Source organism: Magnolia sinica, chromosome 12 (genome assembly GCF_029962835.1).
Source record: "Magnolia sinica isolate HGM2019 chromosome 12, MsV1, whole genome shotgun sequence".
NCBI classification, from domain to species: Eukaryota; Viridiplantae; Streptophyta; class Magnoliopsida; order Magnoliales; family Magnoliaceae; genus Magnolia; species Magnolia sinica.
The window spans coordinates 83,283,396-83,301,981 of NC_080584.1; the positions used below are offsets into that span (position 1 = coordinate 83,283,396).

General features: G+C 40.8%; 1 protein-coding gene across 1 annotated transcript; it reads right to left on the bottom strand.

Moving 5' to 3' along the window:
• Positions 1 to 302: 302 nt before the first annotated feature.
• Positions 303 to 17,263, bottom strand: LOC131221931 (uncharacterized). The gene is made up of 6 exons (XM_058217235.1): positions 16,896 to 17,263; positions 6,537 to 6,716; positions 4,942 to 5,023; positions 2,974 to 3,081; positions 1,887 to 2,045; positions 303 to 803 (listed from the first exon to the last, which is right to left on the bottom strand). Exons 1-6 carry the CDS (start codon positions 17,145 to 17,147, stop codon positions 607 to 609), a joined length of 978 nt encoding a protein of 325 aa, XP_058073218.1. The 5' UTR covers positions 17,148 to 17,263; the 3' UTR covers positions 303 to 606.
• Between the last annotated feature and the right edge of the window lie 1,323 nt (positions 17,264 to 18,586).

Genomic DNA, 18,586 nt, shown 5'->3' on the forward strand with positions numbered 1-18,586 from the left:
ACAAACAAAGTGGGGCCCACCTCATGACAGGTAACTGCAGCCAGAGCTCCTTTTCTGGACGCAATGGGTTAGCATTACTTATCCATTTGTTGGAAAAGCATCGACATTATGCATGTGCGATGGATGGTCCCGATATCAGATTACAGTCAGCTGATATCTTTGTCTACGGTGGAAACACAAAAGTATATCTAAAAATGTCAGTTGAGTTTGGATGATCTTGGGAGTGAATAGGAAAGGAGGGAGAGAGAGAGAGAGAGAGAGAGAGAGAGAGAGAGAGAGAGAGTGTTTTGAAGAAAAAAGAATTTTGAAGAAAAAAGAGTTTTGTGTGTTAGGGCCACAATCCCTCACACACCTGTTATTATAATGCTAGAAATACAAAAACATACTCCACAAAAGCACACACCCAAAAACATGAAAAATACATACATCACTTGCACTCTCTATACTCTCCCCCTGTTCACTATAGTATTTCTGATTAATTGTATTCCATCTCAAATATTGTTGCAGAAGTCTTCATTTGAGATTTTGCAAATGAAGCTAAAATGCTTATGAACAGGTAGAAAACCATGCCAAGGTTATTGGGGTACCTCTGATATTCTTTTCAGATCATGGAATGAGCAGTATCTTGCCTATATGCTTGCTACTTTCCATTAGCCCATGGGCCTCTGCTGCTTTAGCCAATGGAAAAGACTTGTACACCACAGGCTTCACCTTGCCTGCTGCAATGGCGGGCCACACGTTCTTCTCCACCTCGCTGACAATCACCGCTTTGTTTTCAAGGCTTCTACTCCTCAATCCCCCGGCTGTATAGCATAACTAGTTTAGAATATCCAAATGGGCAAGGCTCCAACTTTCACATGCTGAGGATAATGCATGCCAATCCAGATTGTCAAAATGGTGGGCCCCAATGTGAATAGATCCCTATTTAGGAAATCTAGCTAGAATAGAGAATACTGTTTTATCAACCTTGTTCAGCTAAAGATGCGTTTGGATACAATATTGAATTTGGTTGCAATTAGTAGTCTAACAAAGTGAAAGTAGCTAGGGCCCTTCAATGGGTACCTGGACCCACAGCTACCTGATGAGCCCCGCCTGATTTTAACAGGTCTGGGTTCCATTTGCTGGGCCTGTTAAGAAAAAGAGTCAGGTTTCAGGTCTCACCTTTTGGACCCGTTAAGAATCAGGTCTAGTCGGCCAATGGTTGGGTCCATCATATCGAACCAATTAAAGTCAGGTTGTGTTGGGTCCAGGTCAGGTCCACCTAGTTTCAAATTTTAATTGTAAAATTATAAATATGCGTATATATATGTAATATATATTGATTATTCTAGCAAAAGAAATGAGGTTTCCTGAGCCACACACATGTAAGAGAGACCGTTTAAATACCACACAGATGTCAAATGGCACGTGTGCAATCAAATCAATCCATTGGGAGGGGTCCTAACCATGTAACTGCTCTTATTTGTCCCAAACCCAATTCAAAACCTAGATCCAAAGTCCCGATGGATACCCAAACTCAATCAAATCCAGGTCTAGGTCTTCAAGATCTAGACCCGGACCCAGCAAGACCCGAACCTAGTTAGCTTGGGTACGACTTACAAGTACCATACGAGCTGACCTGAACCCAACTCATTCACCACCCTAGAAGTTCCACAGAGACCATCAGATCCGGATTATAGTCTCCATGCTTGCCATTATATCAAAGGTCTGGTTTCCAAATGGCAATTATACTATAGGATAGTTAATGAATGTGAGGGCTACTTCTCATTATGAAATATGATTCCTAGGGAAAATAATATAAATTGTCAATTTTTTATTTTTATTTTTCCACTTGTGCATCCAAAAACAGCCCAAAGCAAACTCAAGAAGTGTTAATTCTTCAATACCTTGCACCGTAAGACGCCTTAGAAGCAAACATGAGAGGTTTACTTCTGTAGCCACACCACCCAAGAAGCCGATGATGAAAAGCCTTCCATCAACATTTAAGCTGCTGAGGTTTTGTTGGAAGTAAGGGCCACCAACATTGTCTAATATGACATCCACACCTGACATCAAATATTTAAATGTTTGAGACAATGTTGTTAAAATCCTACGATTTACGATCTACAATATATGATTTGAGTCAAATCATAAGCAAAATTATTTGAATTCCACCTCGAATCCCTTTTTATAGGAATCCTATGATTCTATAATTTGAATCTTACAATTTACGATTCAAATCCAGTTTTATGATTCTAATTATACTCATTCTCTTCTATTTTAAGCTTTGCTTGGCTTTCATTTTATGTTTTTAAATTGGTGGGGGCTTTAAGAATTGTATAGAAAAGGTGAAATATTTTATTTGTTCTTTATAAGATATTAAATGATATATATTCTCATCAATGTTAAATTATGGAGCTTTTGTTAAAATGATTTCCTACTTAACTGGTCAAAACACCAAATTGATGTATGACTTATCTAGAATATTTTCATGGATGGTTACGATCATGTTGACTTATATGTATTGTGGAATGATGTTTAGAAATGAAAATATCTTTTTTCATCGGTCAACAGTATTAAAGACCGCTTTTCCAACGTGATTCTGCACTCAAGAAAGGTAACAAGAACATAAATTATTAAAGAAACCTTGTATGTTTCTTAAGGGAATTCTTGAAAGACAAAAAATTAAAAGAAGGATAAGAATCCTTTTTTTACACTATCATGACATGGTGATTACTTGATGGTAAAAGGAAGATTGATGATGTTTTTTTTTTTTGAAAAAAAAAAAAAAAAACTGATTTATTTACAATTTTCATTTTTTTTTTTTTTCAAAATTTTAAGAAATTTATTTTTTTAAAAAATCTTACGATATATGATATGATTTGCAATTTGATATGATTCAACCCCTATTACGATTTGCAATATGATAATGATTTTAACAAATTGGTTTGAGAATGCATTCGAAACTTTAAATGATGAGGCAAGCAAACAGACCTTTCCCTCCTGTTTCTTCCTTCACCCGCGCAACAAAGTCTTCGGTCTTATAATTGATGCAGACATCAGCACCAAGATCCTTGCAAAAGGCTAGTTTTTCTTCACTTCCTAGTAAACAGAAAAAGTGTTACAGTGTAAGAATCAAGGATTGGATAGATACTAGGTATAGATAGAGAGTATGATATCTGGTGGTGTAGGAGCTACACCATAGGCTGTTTGGCTGTTTGGGTAGAGGAACTACACCATAGGCTGTTTGGATGGTGGGTAAACTGTTAGACAGGCTGTGTTAGACAAGCTGAAACATACCTTGTATAGACCTTGTATAGCTAGCATACCTTATATAGTTGGTTTTCCATAGGTAGATGATTCTAATTTTATTTCTTTCCTTGTATAGATGCTGTAATCTCTATATATTCAACCCCTTTGGGTTGTATCAAATATACAAAAGCTTTCAGCTCGTCTCGGTTTACATGGTATCAGAGCATCACTGATCCAAATCCGGCACCACCTGTCAGATCCGACCACCCTGTGCCGTCTGGCCACCCCTGTTGCGTCGTCCGATCATCCCTCTGCTCGTCCAAGCACCATCTGCTGCTCGTCCCGCGCCCCTGTTGCAGATCCAACTATCCCCTGCTCTTCCGAACGTCCCCTGTTGCAGATCCGGCCACCTCCTGCGCGTCCGACCGTTCATCCGACCACCCCCTGCGCGTCCGACCACTCCTGTTGAAGATCCGACCACCCCTGTTGAAGATCCGACCACTCCTGTGGGATCCTGGTCAGCCAGCGTAAATATGCTAAGGATCTTCTCGCTTTGGCATCATTAACAGATCAGAAAACAGTTCAGACTCCCTTAGAACTTAACATTCATTATGGCCGCGACGATGGTGATCTACTTGCACAGCCCGACTTATACCGTCGTTTGGTTGAGAGTCTGGTTTACTTAACTATGACTCGCCCTGATATTGCCTATGCTGTCCAAGTCGTCAGTCAGTTTGTTTCTGCTCCTCGGACTCTTCATATGACTGCGGTGTTACGCATCATACGGTACCTACGTAGAACTCTAGATCGATCACTGTTCTTCTCCTCCACGGCGACTCTGGACCTTCGTGCTTATTCGGATGCTGATTGGGCTGGTTGCGCTCTCACACGAAGATCTACCACTGGCTACTGTGTTTTTCTCGGCACTTCTCTCATCTCTTGGAAGTGTAAGAAGCAGGCCACTGTTTCCAAATCAAGCACAGAAGCCGAGTATCGAGCGATGTCTGCTGCATGTAGTGAGCTTGTTTGGTTACGTGGACTTCTTTCCGACTTGGGCATTCCTGTGCAGAATCCTACTCCACTCCATGTTGATAATCTCAGTGCCATTCAGATTGCCTCTAACCCGGTTTTTCATGAACGGACGAAGCATATTGAAGTTGACTGTCACTTTATCCGTGAGAAATTTCAGTCTGGGCTCATTTCTCTACCACATGTTGCATCCCATGATCAGATTGCAGACATTTTCACCAGGTCCCTAACTTCTGCACGTCACTCATTTCTCGTTGGCAAACTATTACTTGTCGATGCCCCGCATTAGTTTGAGGGGGGATGTTAGACAGGCCGTGTTAGACAAGCTGAAACATACCTTGTATAGACCTTGTATAGCTAGCATACCTTATATAGTTGGTTTTCCATAGGTAGATGATTCTGATTTTATTTCTTTCATTGTATAGATGTTGTAATCTCTATATATTCAACCCCTTTGGGTTGTCTCAAATACACAAAAGCTTTCAGCTCGTCTCGGTTTACATAAACAGGTAGGTCCCTACTGGTGTTAGGGTGATGGATGAGGTTGAGCATACATGAATTTTGGATAGGTGGGTGTCACAGCTAACACAGATGCATCAAAGAGTAGTTATAATGGATGGAGAGGAGACTACACTAGATGGAAGAGGTAGCAATACAGGCAGAACATCTCATGTTATGTACCTGCTGTGACAAATACCCGCGCTCCTTGGTGTTTGGCAAACTGAATTGCAAATGTGCCTATTCCGCTCGATCCCCCATGAATCTGAAAAATATATGGTTCAGTTCACAAACCTATGCAACAAAAACTTTTAGTTAAAGAAAAAAAAAAATCATGCTGGAATTACAGATGAAAGGTCAGACAATTAGGATTATCAATGGGATGGGGTGGCCCATCGAGCTTTCGGGCTTGGCCATACCTCAGCCTAAAATTTAAACCTGTTTATTGATCAGGCCAGGCTCGTTTAAGGTTTCAAGTTTCAAGGGCATTTTTGTCAATACCAAGTATGATTGCACATGCCAAATGAACACCTAGACCTTGTGCAAAAGAGGATGACCAGGCTCGGGCTTGGGTCGGACTCGGCCGGGGCATGCATAATCATCATAGGCTCGGCCCTGTTTACCTTGGCCTGTCAAGGGCCCGGACAGACTCAGCCTAGGTTTACTTTGCAAGTCAGGCTTGAACAGACTAGTGCTGTAAATGGGTACCCAATGGACCCGACCCGATTTCAATGGGACCAGGTCCCATTATTTGAACCGTTAAGATATCGGGTTGGGCTAGGGCATCATCCTTTGGACCCAGTTAAAGACAGATCTAGCTGGGTTCAGGCCGGATCCATGTAAAGTCAGGTTGGGTCTAGTTAGTTTTAATAGTAAAATTATACATATTTAATATATACTGATTATTCTAGCAAAAGAAATGAGGTTTCCTGACGCATATGCATGAGAACCCATTTACACAACATGCACCTCTCAAAGAGGCATTTGTGTGTGAGATTGAATCCATCCATTAGGTGGGCCCAACCATTTAAATGCTCTTATTTGTTCCGAACCAAACTCGAATCCTCGATCCAAAGACCTAACGGGTACCCAATCCAATGAGATCCAGATTTGACTCTTCCAAATATAGACCTGGACCCAGTTAGCCCAGGTATGAGTACTATAAGACCTGACCCATTGACAGCCCTAGGACATACCTCGGCTTGGCCGGAACCTGGCCAGTTAACAGCCCTACAGACTGTTAAAAAAATATCCAATTTTGACAATACTCTGTTGCATCATGAGAAATGCAAACTGATAGATTTAGAATAAGTGACAATAGCAGTTTAGAACTACCTAAGATATTGATAAAGCACCTAGAAGATGAAGTTATGCATATATGAGGTTCCATGTATAAGAAAATGGGATTCAATAACATAAGGGCTTTTCTTTTTTGTGAAAGATGATGGGATTTAATTAAAGAAGGTGAGCCAAAAGCTGGCGCAAAGCCAACATAACATAAGGGCATGTTTGGTTAAGGAATTAAAGCATTCCAATTTCCTCTGATTCTAAGGAGGGGAATGTCACTCCCAAGCATCCGTCTTCTCTGTATGGATGAGGCTGAATCCATCTCTCATCTCTTCCCGCAATGCTAAATGAATTTTAGAAATGCACTCTTTTTGGAAACAAGAGTACTAAACAACAGCCAAATGATTAGCTGATGGTGGTGAAGCACACCTGCTTTGAGAACCAAAGTAAATCTTCTGAGACTCAATCCACATAAAGCCTAAATTATTTACCAGGAAGGTTTCTCCTGTGGATAGCCTGCTTATCATAAAAACTGTCGACCACACTGTACAAGCCACTTCAGGAAAGCTCGCAGCATCTTTCAGAGAAACACCTGGTGGAATTGGAAGAACTTGTCCAGCTGGAACAGCTACCTTTTCTGCATACCCTCCTCCACTAAGAAGAGCACACACCTGAAAAAGACATTCCATGGATAATCACAACATAAACACTGCACAAAATCAGCATTTACAATAAAAGAAACTATGATGCATAGATAAAACATTTTCTTCCCAGGATCAATATGTTGAATTTGAACCCACATCAATGTTTCTATACCTCGACATCCAATTGAACCATGGGCTCAGGCCATTAATTATATATAACATGAAATACCATATGATTATGACTCGTCACTATTTTAAAAAATCAAACTCAGGTACTAGACATATTCTATTAGATTGTACAATCTGTAATTAAGATCTCTGAGTTGTGATTATATCATAGTCTAGTAGATAATTAGATTTTGCATATCCAGCACGTATTAGAGCGGCGGAAAATTTCGCAAACCATTGGCGAGAAGCTTGTTTGAGCCCTTTCGGTGGTTAAGTTCCAAGTTGGGCATTCTTAGTTCTCACTCTCCAACTTGAGGGAGAGTATTAGATTGTACAATCTGTAATTAAAATATCTAAGTTGTAACTAGATCCTAGTCTGGTAGATAATTAGATTTTATATAGCTCATATTAAGATTTAGCTATTATAAAATTAGGCATGTACATCTCTATAAGAAAGTGTCTCCATTATCAAAATTACCCAACTTTACATATTCAAGGTTTAAAACTTGGTTTGAGAATGCAACTGATCCTGGGATTGGACCGAAGTCGCTTGGACAAAACCAAGAAAAGAAAAAAAGAAAATGAGACTGCTTCAACTTCATCCATATCGTTACCAACTTGGACCGTACCGGTCTGACTCGCTCCACATCTCATCCTGATTCAAACCAGTCAGACCAAATTGCCCAATTTTAACATATAGGTGGTCCAACCCAGACCGGTTCCCACCAAAATTGATGCCACCTGAGCAATAACAAGTCATACAGAATGATATTTAAAACCATAGGGATAGTAGATAATAAACCCAAATATCCAACAATATCTACATGACCACTTGTAGAAAACATAACCATCCACAATCATGCAATTATATGGGAGATGACATATCCTTTTACTCGGATAGGGCATGCAAGGATCAAACCCTTAACCAAAAGGTCACAACTTGCAGTAGCAACACAGGATTATCCAATTGAGCTACACATTCAACCTCGTATCCATCTTAATAATAAGGCACAGGTATGACATTGAAAGATGAATGTTGGCATGGTCCGGCCAGCAATTAGATCAGAAATTTTCATGCATTTACCAAAAAAAAAAAATGAAAAAAAGATTTGGATTGGTTCGTAATCAAACTACAAAATAGATATATGAACTAAATAGGATCGTTCGCTGGAATGGGATACTGATTCTTTTATCAGATCCCAATGGGATATTCAAATCCACTGAAGATGTAATAGGTATTTGAGACTGATCAGCTTCAATTATGACTGAGGATTTCTATCTGCATCCATAATAACTGCACAATCTGATTGTTTGCTCCAAATAAAGTGGAACTTAACCAACATTGGACATTAACTCTCAGCCAACTTAATTATCATAATTGATTATCTAAATCAATGATGCATCCAAACACAGAGACAAGTCAAAGAATACCTTCAACACATCATACCATATGATTTTTATTTTTGGAGGAATTATATGATCCTTGGCTCAAGGATATCTATAACATTGTCAGATCTGAGTTACAACATCTGGGACCTGATTTTGATGTCCATGACTATGAATAGACCATGCTTGAAAAATCTCTTTGAATAGGCAAACCTAGCCCCTTAATCAGTGGCCTGCAAATAGATGTTAGGCACAAAATAAAGCTATGGTTCAACTCACAGAAAAAGATCAACAATTGGATGGCTAGGATCTTCCAATCTGGGAGACTTTGGGACAAGGCCTATCAATTGTGGATAATGGGTCCGATCATGGATTAGGTATGACCCCAAAGCTTCCAGTTTTTCAGACAAATGACTGAACATAAACAGTAGCAGCATTTCTTTTGTTGACTGTCTATTTGCAGCCAGTGTTCGAAATATCAGTATCGCATTCTTGGGATACGGATACATATTGGTTATCGCATGGGATATATCGGTTGTATCGTGTAATGTATCTTTGTTGTTGGAAACATGGGGAAACATTGGGAAATTGGTTGAATTTTTCAATAAAACTTTAGTGATTGTTAAAAAAGACATCAATACATATAAATCAAAACCTTACAAAAAACAAGTACACATAATAGGTTTTCTTTGTATGGGGTCCTAATCTACGCATTGTCTAACTGAATTGATGCAAGTATATTCATATAATTTATAAATGTAAGAAAATGTGTGGAAACACAAGCAATACATTCACAAGCAAAAGAAGAATCACTAGATTAGGTTACATACATGCTTAATTTTACGTTTGGACACAAAGATTGCAAACGATTTGCAAGAAATTGGGAAATTTTGATTTTTTTCAATTTTTCGCAACTCGGCATCTCTTCCAAATCTCGAAACTCCCAATCCATGATTTTCACAAAACATGAAAAATCATGGATTTGTATCAATTTGACACTTAATTTAACATGATTTATAGAAAATAAAAGGATCGGAATTTGAAAATACTCACCAGATCAAACATGTGGGATATATCGCACTACTTGTGCATTTCGTATCGCATAGGTGGGATACAAGATATATCGTGGGATATACTGACTGATATCGTCAATATTTAAAACACTGTTTGCAGCCAAACAACCAATGCATTAGGATGGCTGGATACTCTTATCGAAAAGATCATTGGAGCATGGGGTCCATCCAATGTTGGACCCAGCATATTTAACAGTCTGGATAACTAAACATAGGCCTCACTTCTACAAATTTAGAACCATTGATATTGTGCATATCCAGAGGATTCATGTTATCTTCCTTATTGGAACTTAGGGCCCGAGGATACTATTACACATCCTCAAGCAGAGGATCATATATTCCTAATTATTTTATCATTCATAGTATTCTTCGCTATGGTTTATGGAGGGGTGCTTTATGGTGCAACCCGGTTATTGAATCAATGAGATCTCGACATCCGACTCGCAGAGAAATGAACACGTATATGCTCAATATTAAAGTAGAGAGGGAGAAGTAACTTTATTGATATTTCAATTTCTTGGCTTAAAATATTTACAGAAACTAAAACTCAGGGAGATGTGGAATGCCTGCCTCTTACACCACACCCCCTTTTATAGACCCTAGAAATAATCCCTATCAATCTTTAATGAAAGTTTCCCCTGATTAGATTGATTTCAAATCAATCTTAATCGATTGCAAATCAATCTTATTTAAAATAATAAAAATTCAACTAACAAAGATTTGGCCTAAAATAACAAAAATAAATCTACTAATATTCTTAAAATCCTTAGTCATATCTTCCACATAGCCCCCCTATCTTCCACAAATGGCAACTGTAATCTCTAATGCCTCTTACACCACACCCCCTTTTATAGACCCTAGAAATAATCCCTATCAATCTTTAATGAAAGTTTCCCCCGATTAGATTGATTTCAAATCAATCTTAATCGATTGCAAATCAATCTTATTTGAAATAATAAAAATTCAACTAACAAAGATATGGCCTAAAATAGCAAAAATAAATCTGCTAATATTCTTAAAATCCTTAGTCATATCTTCCACATAGCCCCCCTATCTTCCACAAATGGCAACTGTAATGGCAACTGTAATCTCTAATAGGCTCCAAATTTCACAACAAACACTCAAAACCAGCACATGTTGGACCCTACAAGGATTATGGGCCTACATCACTTTAGAATCTAAAGGATTTAAAATTAGTTGGACTACAACAGAGTATATGGAGAGCAAAATTAGTAACAATAGGAGCAGAAACTAGGATTTACTTATGATTGCTGACTAAGAAGTATCCTACAATAACCACTTTCAATATCTTGGGTCAATAGGAGTGAAGAGATTGAGAAGGATGTCGCCCATCAAATTCAAGCTAGGTGGAAGAAATGGAGATGTTCCTCTAGAGTTTTGTCTGATATAAGATCAGCCATGATTGTGGGATAGAATATTGGTCAATTAAGGAACAACATGTTCATAGGATGAGTGTAGCTGACACGAAGATGTTGAGATGATGAGTTGTAAGCAAGGAAGGATAGAATTAGAAATGAATACATTTGATGAACTTAGGACTAGCACCAAGAGAAAATAAGATGGGAAAGTAGACTCAGATGGTTTGGTTATGTGCAATGGAGACCATGAACTACACCGGTTAGGAGTGAATTGGTCCAAGTTGAAGGCTCTAAAAGTGAGAATGGGAGGCTGAAAAGATGTGGGTGGAGGTAGTAAGAAAATACCCAATGACCCATGGTGTAATTGAAGTTAGGGCTGTTGATAGAGTGGAATCGTAGAATAGGATTTGTATAGTCAACCCGGATTCCTTGTGATTAGAATATGATGATGATGATGATGATGATGATGATGATGATAGAATTCTTCACTAGATTCTTCAGGAACTGTACATTGTAACAAAACCATTCTCTATCATATCTTCACTTAATGGTCGGTTCCAAACAGCTGTTGTGATGAGGCTTCACCTGGATGGCCCATGCACCAAAATCTCCAGATTGGAAGATCCTGGATTCAGAAAAATTAGCCTTCGTTTGTTATATGAGGCCACCCTATTGAATAGTCATGATTCTTCAATCTACAAGATTTTTGGTGCATCAGCCATCCAAGATGGACTCCTTAGGGCTCCTTTGGATCGTAAGTCATTTTGCTTAAGCTACTTAAGCCTTCGTAACTTATCTTGGTCTCTACTTATCCAACAAATAAGTTTGTTTCATAAACAACATACTTATCAACCAAAAAGTAGAAAAGTTTGTTTGGTTTATAACAACACAAGTAATTTTAAATTTTAATTTTTTTAATCTCTCTCATTTTTCTCTTTTCTTCCATTTTTATAAATACATTTCATTAAAATCTCTTCCAATTTTTACTTATCTATCTGGGGTCCAATATTAAGATCCCCCTTCTATCATGTGGGGCCAAACTTTGATGTGAACTGTTCATCATGTTGGGTCCACCTTTGTCATATCTTCAATGTGAACTGTCCATCATGTGGGGTTTATCTTTAATATAGACCATCCACCTTGTAATGCCCACCTTCCATGTGGGCTATCCATCGTATGGGGCCACCTTGGATGTGGGTTGCCCTTCATGTCAGACGTTGGATGTGGATCATCCATCATGCGAGGCCCACCTTTAATGTGGATCGTCTAGCATGCAGGGCCCAACTTCATAGTCTCCATCATGCTCAGCCACCTTGGATGTAGGCCATTCATCATAAGGAGCTGACCTTAGATGAGGACCGTCCATTACGTGGGGCCCACCTTGATGTTGGACATCCATCATGTGAGGCCCACCGTCAATGTCAGTTGTCCATCATGTGTGGCCCACCTTTAAGGAACATGACCATCATTTGGAGCCCACCTTTGATGTGAATTGTCCATCGTGTGGGCCTCCCTTCGTAGTGGGTTGTCTATCATGCATGACGGACCCGCCTTGGATGCAAATCATTCATCTTTAGGAGTTGACTTTTGATGTGGACCATCCATTATGTGAGGCCCACCTTGATGTGGGTCATCCATCCTGTGGGGCCCACCTGCCCATCATGTGGAACCAATCTTTGATGTGGACCGTCCATCATGTAGGCCCCACCTTTGATGTGGATCGTCCATCATACAGTGCCCACCTTTGATGTGGATCGTCCATCATATAGTGCCCACTTTAGATGTGGGTCATCACCATTTGGGGCTGACCTTTGATGTGGACCATCAATCATGTGGGCCCACCTTGATGTGGACCATCCATCACGCGGGCCCACCTTGATGTGGATTATCCATTATGTGGGGCCCACCTTCAAAGTGGGCTAGGCCCGCTTTGGATGTGGGCCGTTCATCATTAGGGGCTGACCTTTGATGTGGACCATCCATTATGTGAGCCCACCTTGATGTGGGTCATCCATCATGTGGATTCCACCTTTGATGTGGGTTGTCAATAATGTAGGCTCCACCTTTGAAATGTGGGTTGTCTATCATATGGGCCACTTTGGAATATGGACCATTCATTATTAGGGGCCGACCTTTAATGTGGATTGTCCATTATATGAGCCCACCTTGATGTGGGTCATCCATCATGTGGGCCCATCTTTGATGAGGACCATCCATCGCATGGGCCCCACCTTTAATGTGGACAATCCATCATGCAGGGCTACCTTTGATATGGACCGTCCATCACATCGGGACATGAGCAAGAGAAGGAAGGAGAGAGAGAGAGTTATAAAGTAAGAAGTTAAAAGCAAGACATTTTTACTTACCGCTACAAGTTTAATCTAATAAGCTACTTTTACAAAGGTCTTTGTTTCAATAAAGCTACCTCATTAATCCATATAATTATCATTCCACTATCTTCTGTAATGGTTGTCATGACAGCAAATGGGTGGGCAGCTTGAGTGGGCCCCATCGTAATGTTTATGTAAAATCCACCCCAACCACCAGGTGCATCACCCCATGTTAGGCCAATGGCCCAAATACCATTTCCATCTTTGATCCAAGTGGACCACATGATTGGAAATGGTGTGTGAGGCAACACTTGCCCTCCAAACCGTTTCCATTAGTGTGGCCCACATGAATTACTGATGGGTATGATTTTTGGGCCACAACTCTAAATTTTTATTTGATATCTAATGGTTGGAGTGGATTTCATATACCTATCACAGTGTGCCCTCTAAAAATCAAGGGTGGAAATCTCTCTCCCAATTGTTTCCTTCGGTATGGCCCACTAGAATCACACGTCAGCCTAATGTTATCTCATCTCCTAATATAAGGCTAGATATGTAATGGTCTGAGTGGATCTTACATAAGCATTAAGGTGGGCCCAGTCAAAATCAAGAGCAGCGTAAATAATCTCTGTAAAGTTGGAGAAGGACACTAGGACTTGATTTTTGGTTAAGCCCGTGCAAAATCCTAAGCAACTCGGACTGACTTGTGATTTAGGTGCACTACCCTAAAGAAAAAAGTTAGAAGAGATCCACCCTTACTTTTACAGGGCCCACTATGATGATTGTATGAAATTCACTCCAATCATTAGACGACACACCAAAACTTATGCCTAGGGCCTAAAATTCAAGATCATCCATGATTTTGGTGGGCCATACCTAGGGAAATAGTTTGGAGGGCAATTGTTGCCCAGTGCACTATTTTCCATTTTCAATCATGTGGTATAGATGGTGGGGGTGATTTTTACGCCCTTGGCGTGACATATCTAGTGGTCAGGGTGGATTTTACTTAAATATAAGGGTCAAGCCACCATGATGTATGAGTTTTATTCATATTGTTAATTGATTTTTTCATATTATCTTAGGGTATAATCCCAAAAATGAAGAAGATCTAAGACTCAAGTGGACCACACTACACATTAAATTCCTACCATTAAAAATTTTTGGGAGCAGCAAAAGTTTTAATCAGCAGTGATATTCATATTTTCGTTTCATCTAGGTTTAGATGACCTTATGAACAGGTTGGATGGAAAATAAAAATCATGGTGCGACATAAGAAGATTTTAACAGTGGGCTTCCTTATCACTGCTGCTTCCTTTGGTGTGGTCCACTTGAGCTGTGGATCTGCCTCATTTTTTTGGATTAAACCCTTAAATGATGTGGAAAAATAGATGAACAGTACAGATAAAACCATAAGCCTCAGAACCCTCGTTGTTCGGAGCTTGGGACAGGCGGGTGTAAGCACCGAATTCGCGTCCCTGCTTATGTGGAGAGATATACTTGTGCCAGTGGCTATGTGGGACCGGCAGGGATATTCGTGACAAATCCACTCCGTCCATCTGTTTTAAAAGACCACAATAGGACCGGAATAAAAAAATAAAATCAGACAGATCCAAATCTCAGGTGGGCCATACCACACGAAACAGTAGGGGATGAAGGTGTGGGGGTGACAGGAGTTTTGTATCTTGATGATATTCGTGTTTGCAATTTATCTGAGTGGTTATAACCCTGTGAACGGTTTGGATGGCATGTAAATATCATGGTCAGCTCCAGGAAGGTTTCAACGGTGGACGTTTCCTTTCCCACTGTTTCGTGTAGTATGGCCCACCTGAGTTTTCGATCTGCCTGTTTTTTAGGCTCCTATCCTATTGTGGTCTTTTAAAACAGATGGACGGAGTGGATTTATCATAAATATCTCTGTGGCCCCACACAGCCCCGATCACAATCATATCTCTGTGCCTGGGTAACAGCCAATCCGCTCCTCTACTTATGGGGTGCATCCAAAGACCCTCGAAATCAACCGTTTGGATCAGTGAAAAATGGGCCCCACTTATACAAACCCAAAGCTCAATTGGAACCGTACAAATATTCCGCGCGATCGTTGTATTATATCTCAAATTTCGAATTTTAGCATGGCATGCATGCTGTCTCCTGCCGCGGGCCCACCACATGAACCGGTCTGAGAAATCGGAGAGCGTACTGAGTAACGCAGTACGTTAAACTCTGTGGGGCCCACCATGAGATATGTGTCTTATCCACTCCGTCCATCCGTTTCACCATCCAATTTTAGATTATGAGCCAAAATTGGAAGGATATCCAAAGCTCAAGTGGACCACACCACAGGAAACAGTGTGAATTGATCATCTTCCATTGAAATCTTAACGGGACTCACAGAGGTTCGGGATGAAGGAAGCGGATTGGCTGGTGTACCACACACCAGCAAACTAGCTGGTGTGGGTACATACATCATGGTGGGGCCTACAGAGCACCGAACACCAGCCACAGGGCTGGTGGCAGGGGGAGTAGCCAATCTGTTTCCGGTTCAAAGGAGATCAAAGTTACATGGCCCACAATGATGTATTTATCATATCTACACCGTTCATCCATTTGAATAGATCATTTTAGATCTGATCCCAAAAATAATTAATTTCCAAAGATCAAGTGGACCACACCACAAATAGCAGTGAGATAATGATTCTCACCATTAAAACATTACATGGATGAATATAAAAAACAAATATCATATTGATCCAATATTTCCGTGACCCCATAAGGGTTTCAATGGCCAGCATTCAATCCCCTACTGCTTTTTACAGTGTGGTCCACTTAATTTCTTGATCTGTCTTATTTTTCAGCTCAAGCCTTACGACGAGCTCAAAAGGTGGACGGACGGTTTGGATATAACTCATAACTCATGATGGGACCCACAGAACGACGAGCTCAAAAAGTGGACGGACGGTTTGGATATAACTCATAAGTCATGACTAAGGATGGGACCCACAAAACTCGGTCAACACACCAGCCACATCGGTGGTGTGTGGTACACTTGAGCTTTGGATGACAAATAAACGGAAACGGATTGGCTAATACCCTGCCACCAGCCAATGGCTGGTGTTGGGTGGTCTGTGAGCCTCACCATGATGTATGTGTTTCATCCATTCCATCCATCTATTTTTATAGATCATTTTATGGTACTACACAAAAAATGAGGTATATCCTCATCTCAAGTGGACCACATTAGAGGAAACAGTGTTGAATGAACGTCGACCATTAAAAACTTTTTGGGGGCCATAAAAGTATTGGATCAAGCTGATCTTTGTTTCTTCCCTTCATCTGGGTCTTTATGACCTAATCAACAGATTGGATGCCATATAAACAGTACAATGGGCCTTAAAAGGATTTAAATGATGAATATCCAATCACTACTGTATTCCTGTGGTGTGTTCCACATAAGAATTATATCCCTCTTATTTATAGGATGGAGCCCTAAAATGATCTTTAAAAATGGATGAACGGAATGGATGAAACGCATACATCATGGTAGGGCCCACAGACCACCGAACAACAGCCACGGGCTGGTGTCAGGGGGAGTAGCCAATCCGTTCACTGTGGGCCTGGGAAGGTTTCCACGGTGGAAATCATTATCCCCTCTTTTCCTGTGGTGGGGTCCACTTGAGCTATGGATATGCTTCAATTTTGGGCTCAACGCCTAAAATGAGCTGAAAAAACGGATGGACGGTGTGGATAAGCCAGACACATTCACGGTGGGCCCAACAGACTTTACTCAGTACGACGAAGGGTACTGAGTTACTCAGTACGCAATCCGAGTGGGTCCCACGGTATGGTGACTGGCCTGCAGCCTTGAGAGAATACCTGATCGCCGATCTTCCATCGGCTGACGTCTTTTCCGACGGATTCAACGGTTCCAGAGCACTCGAGGCCTGGATATGGGCTCGCTCCCTTCACAATCGGATACGATCCCTTTCGCTGCTCGGCATCGGCCCGGTTCAACGCGGTGGCCTCGACCTTTATCAGGACATCACCGTCTCCGATTCTAGGGTTTTCAACCTCTTCAATCTGGAGGACTTCCGGACCGCCGGGGCTTGTGATGACGATAGCCTTCATATTTTCCGGCGGGATTGACGGAAAACGAATGGTGGGATTGGTTTCGGAGGCCGGAATTCTCGCCTGAGAGGATCCCGGCGATCGGAATCTGGGAGGTTTGGGGAGGGGGTTTGACTTTTAAATGGGCGAAGAGTGAGGAGTGAGTAGGGAAATGGGGTTTGGAGACTGGTATATGGAAGTCGGAAGCGTAGTGCGTAGTGCGTGGAGTGCACACCACCGACTTCGGTGGTGGGTTGACGTCACCAAGCTTCGTGGGCCACCATGATGCATGGCTGGTGTACCACGGGAACGGATTGGCTACTCCCCACTAGCCTGGTGGTCGGTGGTCGGTTCTCTGTGGGCCTCATCATGATGTATGTGTTTCATCCACACCGTTCATCCATTTTTACGGATCATTTTAGCAGTTGATGCAAAAAATTAGAGGGATATAAATCTCATGTGAACCACACAATAAGAAAACAATAGTGATTGGCCTCCAAAGGCCCACTATACTGTTTATTTGACATCCAATCTGTTGATTAGGTCATATAGACCTAGATTATAGGGTAAAAACAAATATCAGCTTGATCCAAAACTTTTATAAGCCTTAAAAAGTTTTTAATGGTCCATGTTCATTCAACACATATTCCTATAATGTGGTACAATTGAGATAGGGATATATCTCATTTTTTTCCCCATGCCCTAAAATTATCTATAAAAATAGATCGACACCATGGATAAAACACCTATATCATGGTGGGGCCCACCCATCAGCCATTGGCTGGTGGCAGGGGACTAGCCAATCCGTTTCCGTGTACCACGTACCACCAACCTGGCTAGTGTGTGTTGACGGCGGGGGATTGAACGTCTACCATTTAGACCCTCCCAGGGTCACAGAAATTTTGTATATGATATTTATTTTTCCTCTTCGTTTAGGTTTTACGTGAACTTATAAACAATTTGGGTGAAAAATAAATATTACAGTGGGTTCTACGAAACTTTCATCGGTGAAAATTATTACCCCTACTGTTATTTGTGGTGTGGTCTACTTAAGCTTGAATATGACTCATTTTTTGGATTAAGATCTAAAATGATTTCACTAAATATATAAACAGTGCAGATATGATAAATACATCATCATGGAGGCCATGTAACTTTGATCCCCTTTCAGCTATTCATACAACTTCCGAGGTGTGGAGTGTTAGCGCTCATCTTCGCAAGACATGTACCACAGCTAGGTTGGTGGTGTGCCGTACACCAGTCAATCCGCTTCGGCATATGGAAGAAATCGGATTGTGTACTGAGTAACTCAGTATACTATTATGGTACTGAGTAAATTCAGTCAGGCCCACCTTGAATGTATGTGGTCTATCCACACCGTCCATCCATTTTTCCATCTAATTTAAAGGGTTGAACCCAAAATTGAAGTATGTCCAAAGATTAAGTGGATCATACCACGG

Coding starts and splice junctions, on each gene's coding strand:
- LOC131221931 (XM_058217235.1), bottom strand. CDS start 17,147: ATGAAGGCTATCGTCATCACAAGCCCCGGCGGTCCGGAAGTCCTCCAG. Junction 6,717..16,895: donor GATGGAAGATCGGCGATCAG/GTATTCTCTCAA, acceptor TGTCTTTTTCAG/GTGTGTGCTCTTCTTAGTGG. Junction 3,082..4,941: donor GCGGGTATTTGTCACAGCAG/GTACATAACATG, acceptor TCTGTTTACTAG/GAAGTGAAGAAAAACTAGCC.